Raw genomic sequence first — 14,026 nt, 5'->3', positions numbered from 1 at the left:
CACTTGATGGCGAGGCACTCTCCACAATGCTATACCGGGTTTCTGCTGGGGTAAGCTTGCGGCTTAGAAAAACCACGGGGTGCTCTTCCCCGTTGAGCTCTTGGGAAAGCACAACCCCTAGTCCTACTCCCGAGGCATCTGTTTGAACTACAAACTCCCGCTTGAAGTCGGGCGTCACCAGAACTGGGGACTCACATAGGGCCGACTTCAAACGGGAGAACGCCTCCTCCTCCTGCTCCCCCCAGCGAACCATCACCGACTTTCTACCCTTCAAGAGGCCAGTTAACGGGGCTGCCAAGGTGGCAAAATGGGGAATGAACCTCATGTAGTACCCAATCAGGCCCAAAAATGACCGTACTTGCTTGGACGTACGAGGCCTGGGCCAATTCCGGATTGCTTCAACTTTATTCACTTGGGGCCTAATGACTCCGCGTCCAATCACATACCCCAAATAGCGAGCTTCCTCTAGTCCCACCGAGCATTTTTTTGGGTTGGCAGTTAACCCCGCCTTCCTTAGAGAATCTATCACTGCCTGAAGTTTTGACAAATGACCCTCCCAGTCTGGGCTAAACACGACTATATCATCCAGATACGCGGAGGTATACTGGTGATGGGGCTTGAGGACGACATCCATCAGACGCTGGAACGTAGCCGGAGCGCCATGCAACCCAAAAGGCAACACCCTATACTGAAAAAGCCCCTCCGGGGTGACAAAGGCCGTCTTCTCCTTTGCTGCCTCCGTCAGAGGTACCTGCCAGTAGCCCTTCGTGAGATCTAGGATCGAAAAATACCGGGCTTTTCCCAGCCGCTCTATCAACTCGTCTACCCGAGGCATGGGATAGGCGTCAAATTTTGATACCTCATTCAATTTCCTAAAATCATTACAGAACCGTAATGAACCATCCGGTTTGGGAATAAGGACAATCGGGCTAGCCCACTCGCTCTTTGACTCTTCTATGACCCCTAGACGTAGCATCGATCTTACCTCCTGCGAAATGGCCTGTCGCCGAGCCTCCGGTACTCGGTATGGTCTTAGGCGGACTTTCACCCGGGGCTCGGTGACAATGTCATGCTCGATCAAGGTGGTACGTCCAGGAAGGTCAGAGAATACGTCCCTATTCCGACTAACAAATTCTCTCACCTCTTGTGCTTGTTTGGTCGACAGTCCGTCCCCTATCGTCACCCCAGCGGCGCTCTCCGGAACACCTGGTGACCCCGGGTCACTCCCTGACGTCCCGACAGAGGGCGGGCTGTCTCCAAACAAATTCTCTCTGTCTCTCCAAGGCTTTAGTAGATTCACATGATATACCTGTTCGGGCTTCCGCCGCCCTGGCTGGTATATCCTGTAATCAACTGGGCCCACTTTCTCCTTAACTTCATAGGGTCCTTGCCACCGGGCCAAGAATTTACTCTCGACCGTGGGCACGAGTACAAGTACTCGGTCACCCGGGTGAAATGTCCTTACCCGGGCGGTTCGGTTATATACCCGACTCTGGGCCAGTTGTGCCGCTTCCATGTGCTCACGGACGATCGGCAACACGACCCCTATTCGGTCCTGCATTTTTCCTATGTGCTCTATCACACTTTTATGAGGCGTAGGCTGTTGCTCCCATGCCTCCTTAGCGATATCCAGTAGCCCACGGGGATGTCGCCCATATAACAACTCAAAGGGCGAGAACCCCGTGGACGCCTGGGGCACCTCCCGTACCGCAAACAAAACATAGGGCAACAGTAAGTCCCAATCTCTCCCGTCCTTAGCCACGACTCTTTTTAGCATGGACTTCAGGGTCTTATTAAACCGTTCTACTAACCCATCGGTTTGGGGATGGTAGACGGACGTGTGCAGGTGTTTAATATTTAATAGCTTACACAATTCCTTTGTTACTTTGGACATAAAGGGTGTCCCCTGGTCCGTCAGAATCTCCTTTGGTATCCCCACCCGGGCAAACATACTCATGAGCTCTTTAGCTATTACCTTGGCCGACGTATGGCGCAATGGGACCGCCTCCGGATAGCGAGTGGCATAGTCTAACACTACCAGGTTGTGTTGGTGACCTCGGGCTGACTTAATAATGGGGCCTACCAGATCCATGGCGATCCTTTCGAAGGGCACCTCTATAATGGGCATAGGTACCAGTGGACTGCGATACTGAGGTTGGGGGCTAGTCAGCTGACACACTGGACAGGACTGACAGAACCTCCGGACTTCCTCATATATCCCAGGCCAATAGAACCGTTGTAGAATTCGCTCCAGCGTTTTCTTAACCCCCAGATGACCACCCAACACATGCGCATGTGCTAAATCCAAGACCATTCGCCGGTAAGGCTGGGGCACCACCAGTTGTTCCACCACCTCCTGCCTCACCCTGTCTACCCTATATAACAGGTCCTGGTTATAGGCCAGGTGAGGAAATACGGTATCGGCGCCGGGACGCTGGGCAACACCATTAATCACCGACACCCCTTCTCTAGCCCGCAATAACGTCGAATCCTGGAGCTGTGCGGTCCCGAAGGTTTCTCGGGGTACCTCCAGATCCAGGACGGACGAACTTTCTACTGTCTCACCCGCCAATACTTCTAGGGGAAACCGGTCAGGGTTACACTCTACCTCCCCTACGGTGACCCCTACAGCTGGGGCCCCTGCCTCGGGGTCCTCGGGCTCGGGACCTGGACATTTTCCTTCCCCACAGGTAGGCAACCCGTTCCTCCACAAAGTCCAGAACAGGGGAAAGTCCCTCCCCAATATTGCGGCATAAGGGAGCCGTCTCCCCACTCCGACGACATGTGGTACCTCCTTTCCACACACTGCCAGGGTAACCTTAGTGGTGGGATACTCCCTGCGATCCCCATGTATACAGACAATGGTAAGGGTTCGCCTTTCTGGGAGTTTTTCCGTTACCAGCGACTCATGGACCAGAGTTACCAGGCTCCCAGAGTCCAGCAGGGCCTGCACGGAGTGTCCATTAACAACGACATCACACAGCGGAGGGGTGTCCGCCGCCAGCAGGGGGTCAGCTATATACACCGGTTGGGCATAAAAAGAGGACCGGCGAGCGAACCCGCAGTCCATGGGTTCGGACGCCCTAGGGCAGTTGGATGCCACATGTCCCCAGTCCTGACAATGCCAACATCTGATCCTCGCAGCCTCCCTCCTCCCCAGGGTATTCCTCCCACGGACTGGAGATCCACTCCCCTCCTTATGTGGTGGGATCCCTTTTTCAGGATCCCGGGTCGGCAACGGGGGCTGACGTGACTTCGGTAGTACCGCTGAGTCCCGCACCAAATCCTGAGTGGCCATATACCTCTCCACCAGGCTAACCAGTTGTTCCAGGTTGCCTGGATCGCCTTGTCCCACCCAGCGCTGTATGGCTCTCGGGAGGGTACGCACGAACCTGTCGACCACGACCCTTTCAACCATCTGAGAAGTGCTCAATATTTCAGGCTGAAGCCATTTTTTTACTAGGTGAAGTAAGTCATAGGCTTGTGACCGGACGGGTCGGGACTCGGCAAACACCCACTGATACACCCTGTGCGCTCGCACATAGGTGTTTACCCCCAACCTGGCCAACACCTCAGCTTTTAGCCTCTCATAGTCCTTGGCCTCATCGCGGCTGAGGTCAAAATAGGCCTTTTGTGCGTCCCCCACCAGAAAAGGCGCCACCACCTCGGCCCACTGCTCCAACGGCAGCCTCTCTTGCTCCGCGGTTCTTTCGAACACCATCAGGAATGCCTCTATATCATCTCCCGGACCCATTTTCCTCAGGGCGGATCGGACTTTGTCCCTGGCGGTAGACACAGTCGGGGTTGTCGCAGTTGAAACTCCTTGCAGGGATGTTCGCACCGACTCTTGCATGGATGCCAGCTGCTGCATTAGGAGATTGTTTGTTTGCTGCTGCTGTACATTACTCTGAATCAGGTGCTTAATGGCCTCCCCCATCTTGTCAGGAACCATAAAACTTGCAGGCCTGATATATGACATGCAGTCCAACACAACTTTTGCTTCAGGCCTGCCTCACTGCAGGAATGCCCGCATCCTCCACCAATTGTGGGGATGTGCTCGTGGTAGGCTACGGTAGCGGCGGCAGTATTGAGGCAATCACAGACAGTCTTTGTGATACACCGTGACTTTATTCACACCAAAGGCATAACAGGCAATGTGCAGACCACACAGGTGCATATTCACATAGTGCATAGAACAAAAGTCCTTCCATAGGAAATAAACAGCAGGTTTGAGTCACCTTGTTTTGGACAGACCACAGCGGTCGTGCAGGCTTGTAAGCTACCTGCCTTTGTCTCCCTCAGGCCAGAGCCCCTTCGGCTCGTAGCACCACAGGTCCCAGGGCTATCCTTCAATGTGTGCTGCGCCCAGACTCTCCTTCACCAGCACTGACTCTGTCTGTGGAAATCTCCAGCACAGCAAGACACACCCCACCCCCATCATCAGCAGGCTGGGTTCTTAAAGGCCCAGCTCCACCAAAAACCTGGGCTGGCCATGGGGAACAGGCACCCCCCCACTCTTTACCTGTTCCCAGTAAGAACCGGCCCGGACACGCTGCGCCAGCAGCATTCGCCGCTGTAACCGCAATGATCCGGTTCTTACTCCACCGAGGCCAGGACCTCTGGTGGCACGTATCGTCCGTCCATTATTATTCCAGGGACTCTCCTACAATATATATATATATATATATATATATATATATATATATATATAAACTAGAACTGACTGGGCCCCACAGCAAAGCTATCTGGTATTTTTATGTAGAGTAGGTTTTATGTCTTACAGCAGATAATAGTCCAAGATGGTGACAGATTCCCTTGAACCCCTTCAGGACTGGGCCATTTTCCATTTTTTAGTTTTTGTTTTTTACTCCCAGCCTTCCCAGTGCCATAACTGATTTATTTTTTCCATTCACATAGCCAAACGAGGACCATTCACATAGGACATATGGGACAAGATGAACGTTCTAATGGCATAATTTTCTGTTGCATGGAGTCTAGAGGGAAACTGGAAAAAATGGTGAGGAATTAGAAAAAAACACCATTACACCACAGTTTTATGGGTTTTGTTTTTACAGCATTTCCTATGCGGTAAAACTGACCTGTTACAGTCATTCCCTGGATCATTACACTTACAGTGATGCCACATTTATATAGTTTTTCTTGTGTTTTAGTACAGAAAATAAATAAAAGCTTTGGAAAAAACTTTTTTTTCTTTGCATTGTTATATTGTGAGCTCTATATAACTTTGTTTTATGTCTACAGAGCTGTGTGAAGGCTTATTTTTTGTGGGATGAACTGTAATTTTTATTGATACCATTTTGGGGTGTGTATGACTTTTTAATCGCTTTTTATAAAAAGAAAATTGGGGGGGAAATGACTTGACAAAAAATCCTTAATCTAGGCGATTTTGATGTTTTTTTCCTTCATGCCATTCGCCATATGGGATAAATATTTAATATTTTAATAGTAAATTTTTGCAGGCGGTGATCTCTATATTGTTTATTTTTTTTATTGTTTATATTTTTTTAAAACGTATTTCTTTTACACTTTTTAAAAGTTCCCCTAAGGAACTCGAACATGTGATCATCAGATCTCTACTCGCATTAGCATTGAAGTCTATAAGGCCCCTTTCACACAGGCGAGTTTTCCGTGCGGGTGCGATGCGTGCGGTGAACGTATTGCACCCGCACTGAATCCTGACCCATTCATTTCTATGGGGCTGTGCACATGAGCGTTGATTTTCACGCATCACTTGTGCGTTGAGTAAAAATCGCAGCATGCTCTATATTGTGCGATTTTCACGCATGGTTGCTAGGTGACAGTCTATTCAGGGCCGACCTTTGGGGTGGGCAGGCTGTGCGGCCGCACAGGGCGCCATAGCAACAGGGGCGCCGGCGGCCGACAGCCCGCAGTGTAATGGCGGCGGCGGCTGGGCACAGGGAGATGAGCGCTTCCATTGTGGAAGCGCTCATCTCCAGTCATCTGTATCGCCGTCCTCAGGACAGCGATACAGATGCCTGCCTGTGCTGCGGTAGGGGAGGGAGAGGTGTGTCCCTTTCCCTTCCTCTGATAGGCTGCAGGCACTAGGCCGGCAGCCTATCAGAGGCCGGCGCAGGCGGCGCGATGACGTCATCGTGATGACGTCATCCTAGTGCCCCCCAGGGGGACCAAGGCTGCCACAGAAATCAAATGCGTCCCCCAATCACCACTAGCGGGAGCTGTTCACCCCCCCTTCCCGTTCCATCCCTCTCAAATACTGTGGTCTGAACAGTTAAATGTCTGCAAACTGCATTATTGCCAGTCACAGACATTATCCCTGGGTGTCTGCTGTTTAAAACAGAGGGTGCTATATTTAAATACCTCTCCTCCGCTGTAAATTTATGGTGGGCGGTCAGGAAGGGGGTCATTTTAGCGAAAAAGTGAATCTGATTTAGTTACTTATCGCCACTATCGCCACCCATGACTTGAAATAATACATCTTTTAAATTAATTTTAACAAATTAACCACCAAGACATCCTGTGGCAAAAATGATTGTAATCTAACGTGTCTAAAATAAAAAAAAAACTTGCAAACACTATGTACGATATATCCCATTTTATGAGTAAGAATGTGAGAGAAAATCTGTGTTGAGTTCCCTGGTAACCTCCGGCAGCTGTATGTACAGCGTTATTTATAAATGCATAGCACATGTGACAGTGACAGCAAGCTGTTTTATCTGGTCATTGTGCGTTTAATGAATGATTGATTTTCTTCATTCCTTTCCTGACTCATTTGAGTCATTAAAATGTCCAGGCGTAATTGATGCGCGAGTTGGCTGTGTCAGAGAGTGAAGCATGTGTGCGTAAACCATATAGCTTATGTTGGCATGGTCAGGCAGCTGCTTCCTCCAGCCCATACTCTGTTGTCTAGTTTGGGGGCGATATACTATATGTAAACCAATTTTGTGCTAAGAAATATGAGAGACATATGCATAGACAGAATAATGGAAAATATATGTACTACATTAATTATATAAGGCAAGGGGTGCACAATGTGGCGGGAGGGGCACATGCAGTCCGTGATGCCATTCTTTGTGGACCCCAACCATAGACCTGTTTGTTTGTGTCAGGCGACTACTAAGAGAGGAAGAGCAGCCTGTGGTACAGGAGCAGGTGGAACCGCCACCTATCAGGCATTCATGGCATATGTATGTACTTTTGATAAGCCATTAATATTGTGGCCCCTAGGAATGGTTCATTCTGACATTACTGCCCTCAGACAAAAAAATATTGTGCAAGGGATGTGAAACAATGGTCGCCCACATTTACTAATGTGAGTACACCTAGATTTTATGCATAAATTGTGCCAAAATTGTGCTAGCGATAGCGATAATCCGGTCATCTAACCCGTCAGATGTCAAGGTCAATAGCCGTCACAGCATCTGTGGGGTTACACAGAGGGAAGGGGGCTCCCTCTGCCTTCTGATCAAAGTTGCCCCAGCAAAAACAGCCTGCGGCCTCCTGAAGATTCCCAGGTCTGTCATGGTTAACTACCTGTAAAGCTGTGCGGGAGGCACTGCTCAGCAGGCAGTGTCTCAGAATCCCATAGACCGCAATATAATTCTATTGCGGGGTATTGGACAAGCAGTCAGAAGATTGCAGGTTCCAGTGGAGCTAGTTAAAAAATAAAATTCATGGGTACTAAAGGTGTTGTCTGCTTTTTACTGTTGATTACTTGTCCTCAGGATAGGTCATCAATAGTAAAAAGTGGATAACCTCTTTAAGCCGTGTCCTGAACTTTTAAAATATAAAATATTTTTCATGCGTGGTGAATGCTAAAACAAAAAAAAATACAAGGAAAATCCACCATTCGCCTAAAATGACATACCTCAAAAATGGTACCAATAAAAACTACAGTTTGTCCAACAAAAAAACAAACCCTCATACAACTCTGTAGTAAAATGAATGAAACTGTGAACTATGAAGCAGTTATGGCTTTCAGAAATGGTGATGATTTTTTTCTAAAGGTTTTTATTTTTCTTAATGTAGTGAAACAAAATAAAAACTAAATTTAATTTGGTATTTGGCAGTAATCATATTGACCCTCAGAATAAGGGCACCATGTCATTTTTTGTAAAAAGTGAGTTCCATAATATCAATTTCATCCCACAAAGATTTTTTATTTTTTTTTCCATTTTCCAATATAAGATATGGCAAATTAAATGGTGCCATTAATAAATACAATTTGTCCTGCAAAAAATAAGAATAGAAAATTTTAAAAGTTATGGCTCTAGGAATGTAGGGAGAAAAAATGTAAAAAGGAAAATGGTGTTGAATTCATGAGTTCATGTATTTTTTATGTTTGATACGTTTTCCTGTGTATAGATTACCATGCAGATATATTATTGTGTTATACAGACATGTCCTTATACAACATACAGTTATCTGACATCTGGAAATCAAACTGTGAATGCATGAATGAAATATCTTGGTCGCCAGATAGCAGCAGGCTTCTGAAAATAAAGGCTTCATTATTACTAGCTACGTCAGTCAATGAACTTGTTAGGCTAGTTTCACACTAGCGGCAAGGAACTCCGGCAGGCTGTTCCAGCGTGTGAACAGCCTGTTGGATCCGTGCTCCCGTTAGTGCACGCATGCCCCCGGACTACCGCTCCGGCCCCATTGACAGCAAACATGCCGAGAGGGGGCATGCGTGCACTAGCGGCAGCACGAATCCAACAGGCTGTTCACTTGCCAGAACAGCCTGCCGGAGTTCCTTGCCACTAGTGTGAAAGTACCCTGAAAAGAACTATAGAGCTAATTAATTCTCATCAAGGTTTTACTATGATCCAAACACCCGTTTCAGGCTCACAATGGAGGCATCACTCATGACAGCTCAATTTGGTGTATTGTCTTGCTAAGAGCTAGTGACATCATTGCTAAAAACAAATAATTAACATAAGTCTTCATATTTCTCAGTGGTAACAATTGTTTGTTATTTTCAACGTTCCAGAAACATTATTTTGGACTGTATTAGGGCGTATTTTTAAGACATTTCAACCAAAAAATGTTTAGTATTTGTTTTAAGGGATTGTTTGCAGTTGTGTTCCAAGCTGCCATCTAGGATGGGGCAACAATGGTGATCTTGACTGCGATACTCATCAAGTGACCAGTGATCAGAATGACCGGCAAGTTGCTTCCCTCCAAGAAATGCAAAAAGAAGAAGTGCTGGATTTTTTGGGCTTTTCTGGGATTACTGTCGAGGCTTGTGAGTTGTGCTGTGACCAGTGGAGTACCGCCAATAGAGTCAGACCACGCCGTTGCTATCGGGCCCGTGAGGATTGGGGGCCTGGGCCAGCTGTATGGCCCCGCTCTCTTTCCGATTCAATAGCGCAGTAGCATCGGCTCTCTAGTCTGTAATGTAAGCTGGACGGTCTACTCCAGCAGAAGCAGGAACTGAAACCTGCCCTTCCTACTGGCTCCCTGTTTGTCAGCAAAATTCAGCTGGCCAGTAAGCAGGGAGATGCTCTGCTGCCTGCTCTGCTTATTGGCCAGCTGAATTTCAGCACTGCCTTCAAGAACTTTTGGCACTGCTGGAAGACAAGCATCTCATTCCAGCTGCTGGAGACATTGCAGTGAGGTGAGGAGAAGGGCCTTAGTTCCTGTAGGCTGCACCTTAGGTCCTATGGAGGAAAAGTTCAACAATCACCCGGCTCTGAGTGTGACTGCCGCAGTCTTACCACATTGTCCTGCAACAGACTACTATTTTTGCAAGTCACTCACACACAAAGACATACTGTATGCTTCATCTTCTAAGGGGGTCTTGCATTACCCTTAAGTAATGGGTAACATTACCGTAATACTAATTGTGCAATTTAAACCAATATATATCTCTAGGATATGCCACAAATTTCAGATCGGTGGGGGTCTCACCCTGGGACCTGCTCTAATTTCCAGTATGGGATCCCCAAAGTAGAGCAGCCATGCATGAGTAGCCACCTCTCTATCCATTGATATGGGACTGATAGAAATGAGCCAATTCTGAGTTTTGCTATGGGGCTCTATGATTTCTATGTACGCCCCTGGCTGTACAGCCAAAATCGGCATGTAGGCCTAGCCTAAGTCAGATGCTTCTTCCCTAGATACTTTTTCCTTTTGGTGATGTTACTATTGACAAACATATCCCAGCATTCCTAGTTTTTCAAATAGTTTAACAAAAATGGCATGTAGCTCTCTATTGAGTATCAGTTTGGGTGCGGGCTCTGATCTGTCTGACATGTTTCTGATGGACTGTTAAATAGGGTTTACCGGAAAGGAGAACAGTCACGGGGCCTTATTGGTAACAGAGAAATAACCCCCATGGGAGCTGTGAAGTTTACATAGGCCATGGACGTATCCCTCGCTGGTGAAGCACTTTTACTGTGAGTCTGTGCTAACAACCAGTACACCCCTTTCCCATTATCTGCTTTGAAATTAGTGTTCAGGGATACAGAGTAGCTCTGGACAGAAGAGGATAATATATGCTTGGCTTTTAACGAATATTTTTCTGTTTATAGAGAATCCCATGGAAGTAAGTTAATATTGTTTGCAAACCGTTGTTGATATAACAATCATATCAGTTGTTACTGTAACACATCTCTTAAAAAGTACATCATTTATAACTTTCATTGTAATAAAGCCTAAGTATACCAGTACACCTTCAATAGCTGTCCGCTCGTTAGGAGACAACCATCTGTCTCCATACAAATATATGTGCGGTTCGGCCAAGTGTCTATGTGTTTTCAATAGGGGAGAGGAGAAACCAGATATCTCCTGGGAGAACGAAAGGATTGGGGCTTGAAAGTTATCTGTTAGAATAGAGTCAAAAGGACCTCAAAGATTGTTGACTGGTCCCACCAAAATGTTACTTTCAGCCCCAAGTAGCCTAAAGAATATGGAGGCCATTCATTGTGGTATCTGTTTACACACACCTTACTTAGTGTTAAAGTCCTTGAAGTTTTTTTTTTTCACAACCACTTGTCAACTTGTCTGGGTGACTACCATATGTGAATGTAGCTAGATGTACAGAAGTGACAGAAGTGGTCACAGGAACCTCTGTCTACTTATTAATGCAGGTTTATCTTAGAGCCCTCCTACAAGGGGCAAAGAAAGTTATATATAAGAAGATTGAAAAAATAATAATTGCATTGGTTCAGGATATAAAATAAACAAGACATAGGGAGCAAATGTGGAAGATTTTAAATAGTGTGTTATCTATCTATAGAGATGGAAGGTGAGACGTTTTGTAGACCATGAGATAAGACAGTCACAGTAATGTAATTATACCAGAATTGAGTAACTGTATGTACTGATGTAGCAGGGTTAACACACATGCTTTATGAGACATGTTATCTAAACTAAATGCAACTAAATGCGTTAAACAATTGCTTTCAATGGCTTTTGTTTCAAGATATCGCGATGAGTTAAGAAATTTGAGTTAAGAGTGTGTGTGTGTTACCCCTGCTACATCTGTATTTTTTACTTTTTCAGGCTAAACAGGATGATTTACATTATTTCTGAATAAAAGAAGTGTACATCCATTGGGTACTGGGTCCCAGAACAATTATGACACATTTGGGTCGTTAAACAGTAACACCCCAAAAGCAGGATATACAGTATGTATATTGTGCATAGATCTGAATATCTACACATGATTTATTTGCTTTTTAATTGGATTTATTTGCATTTACATGTTTTTGTATCAGGACTAAAATGCCACTTTTTATTTTCTAGGAAACAAAGGAAATTGTGGCAATTAAAAAGTTTAAAGACAGCGAAGGTATGTACCATTTTGGATCTCACTTTTTAATCTAGTGTTAATTAGATTGCATTTTCAGTCTTGAATGGATGTGCTACTGGATGTGTTACACCTAAAGGGTTAACAAAGTTTGTAAAATCTGTTTTGAATACCTTGAGGGGTGTAGTTTCTAAAATGGGGTCATTTTGGGTGGTTTCTATTATGTAAGCCTCACAAAGTGACTTCAGACCTGAACTGATCCTTAAAAAGTGGGTTTTGGAAGTTTTCTGAAAAATTTCAAGATTTGCTTCTAAACGTCCCCAAAAAATAAAATGGCATTCACAAAATGATCCAACATGAAGTAGACATATGGGGAATGTAAAGTAATAACTATTTTTGGAGTTATTACTATCTATAAGATAAAGAAAGAGTAGAGAAATTGAAATTTGCAACTTTTTCCAAACTTTTGATAAATTTTGTATTTTTTTATAAATAAAAATGAAATTTTTTTACTCAATTTTACCACTATCATGAAGTACAATATGTGACGAGAAAACAATCTCAGAACGGCCTGGATAAATAAAAGCGTTTTAAAGTTATTACCACATAAAGTGACATATGTCAGATTTGCAAGAAATTGCCTGGTCCTTAAGGTGAAAAATGGCAAGGTCCTTAAGGTGTTAAGTCCACTAACAAAGGGACTGCTGCTAGGCCTGCACAATATATCGCCAAAGCAATCGCAATCGCAATTAATCGCCATATCGCAATCGCCAATTGGCCGACCCAAAAATGCTGCAATTATATTGCCATATTTTTCGCTTTATAAGACAAGCTTTTTTCCCCCCCAAAAGTGGGGGGAAAATGGCAGTGCGCCTTATAAAGCGATGGTTGACTTTTTACGTGGTTGACATGGATGTATCGCCGGCCGCTATGCTGCACAGTGCGGCCGGCGATACATCAGTTACAGTATGGGGAGGGAGGAGGGGCTGGAGGCAAGTCGTTATTTTAATGAACAAATGTTCTTTTATTTATTCTATTTTATTTATCTGTTCTGTGCAGTGCTATTAAGAAAATGGCAAGTTTTGTATTTTGTACTTTTGCAGTAATGCAAATATGTTATTTACTTTAGTAAAATATGTTTTATTTTGAATAACACTGTGCATTTCAGTTCTTGAGTTAAGCATAACTACATTTCAGCATTATCAGTAGTTTCTGTGTGCTTTTGCCTTGAAAATCCAAGCAAATAAACCTCTAGCACAATTCCCTTAAAATATTGCATCGCATACCGTTATCGCAAATTTTAGGGCCCTAATCGCAATCGCACAAAATTCCCATATCGTGCAGCCCTATGCTGCCTTCGATGACATCACGATGAGTGGGGTTGTGGTCCGAGTGGGCTGGGGTTATGGGCGGAAAATGTGAAGTTTCGGTGACATCATTAAAGGTCTTTTAGCTTTTAGGAAGGTAGAAGGATCAATTAGCCGCAGCCAATATTAATAATTAGCCACTGCCAATATTTAGAATAGCTTACTAAGAGGTTAATATAAGTTTAATATCATTTTACTTTTAAACATATTCAACTTAATTAAATTACTGACTCGTTGGACTGTATCGTATACCTTGCAGGACCTTCAGTGACATCATCAAAGGTCCAATAGATAGATAGTTAGATAGACGGTTCAAATAACTATTGCCAATATTTATAATACCTTAATAAGAGTTTAATATAAGCTTAATGCAAGCTTAATATCATTTTATTTTTAAACATATTAAACTTAATTAAATTACTGCTGCTTTATCGGATCTAAAAGAATAAAAGGGGATTTGAATGGGCAGTATTTTAGGCGTGGTTGGGGTGGGATTGTGGGCAGGGTTATGGGTGGAAAGGGGGGGTGGCCACCTGTCACTTTGAGTTTGGCGAGAAGTACAGCGTTATACTACGGTTTTTAATTGAAATACTTACTTTGCATATATTTACCTATTCAGAAGCTACAATTAAATATTTTAAAATGCATCATTATTAGACAAATAGCTAACTGTTTTTGTTCATGGGCCTCTGAATTGAGTCACCTGACCTATGTGAACCTTATACCTGCCATGATATGTATGTTATATGCATATAGATCTGGAATATTCCTGTGGTTGCCTTACTCGAAGCATTCTGTTATATGTGTAATTTTCTTCTTCCCACTAAATGTAATTGCACTAAATGACATATGTGGAGGCACCAAACAATGACCATTAATTGCACTGTGTGTGAGTGAAATTCAA

General features: G+C 44.6%; 1 protein-coding gene across 5 annotated transcripts in view; it reads left to right on the top strand.

Moving 5' to 3' along the window:
• CDKL5 (cyclin dependent kinase like 5) overlaps positions 1-14,026 on the top strand; it is a 402,014-nt gene that overhangs the window by 198,969 nt on the left and 189,019 nt on the right. For all 5 annotated transcript variants that reach the window (XM_044284001.1, XM_044284003.1, XM_044284000.1 and 2 more), the window contains exon 5: positions 11,752-11,797. In XM_044284001.1, coding sequence (XP_044139936.1) covers positions 11,752-11,797 — 46 coding nt within the window. The remainder of the gene's footprint in view (positions 1-11,751; positions 11,798-14,026) is intronic.

The sequence above is a fragment of the Bufo gargarizans genome, chromosome 3 (assembly GCF_014858855.1).
Source record: "Bufo gargarizans isolate SCDJY-AF-19 chromosome 3, ASM1485885v1, whole genome shotgun sequence".
Taxonomy (NCBI): Eukaryota; Metazoa; Chordata; class Amphibia; order Anura; family Bufonidae; genus Bufo; species Bufo gargarizans.
The sequence above is the reverse complement of the archived record's forward strand: the minus strand, read 5'-3'. Positions and strand labels throughout refer to the sequence as shown.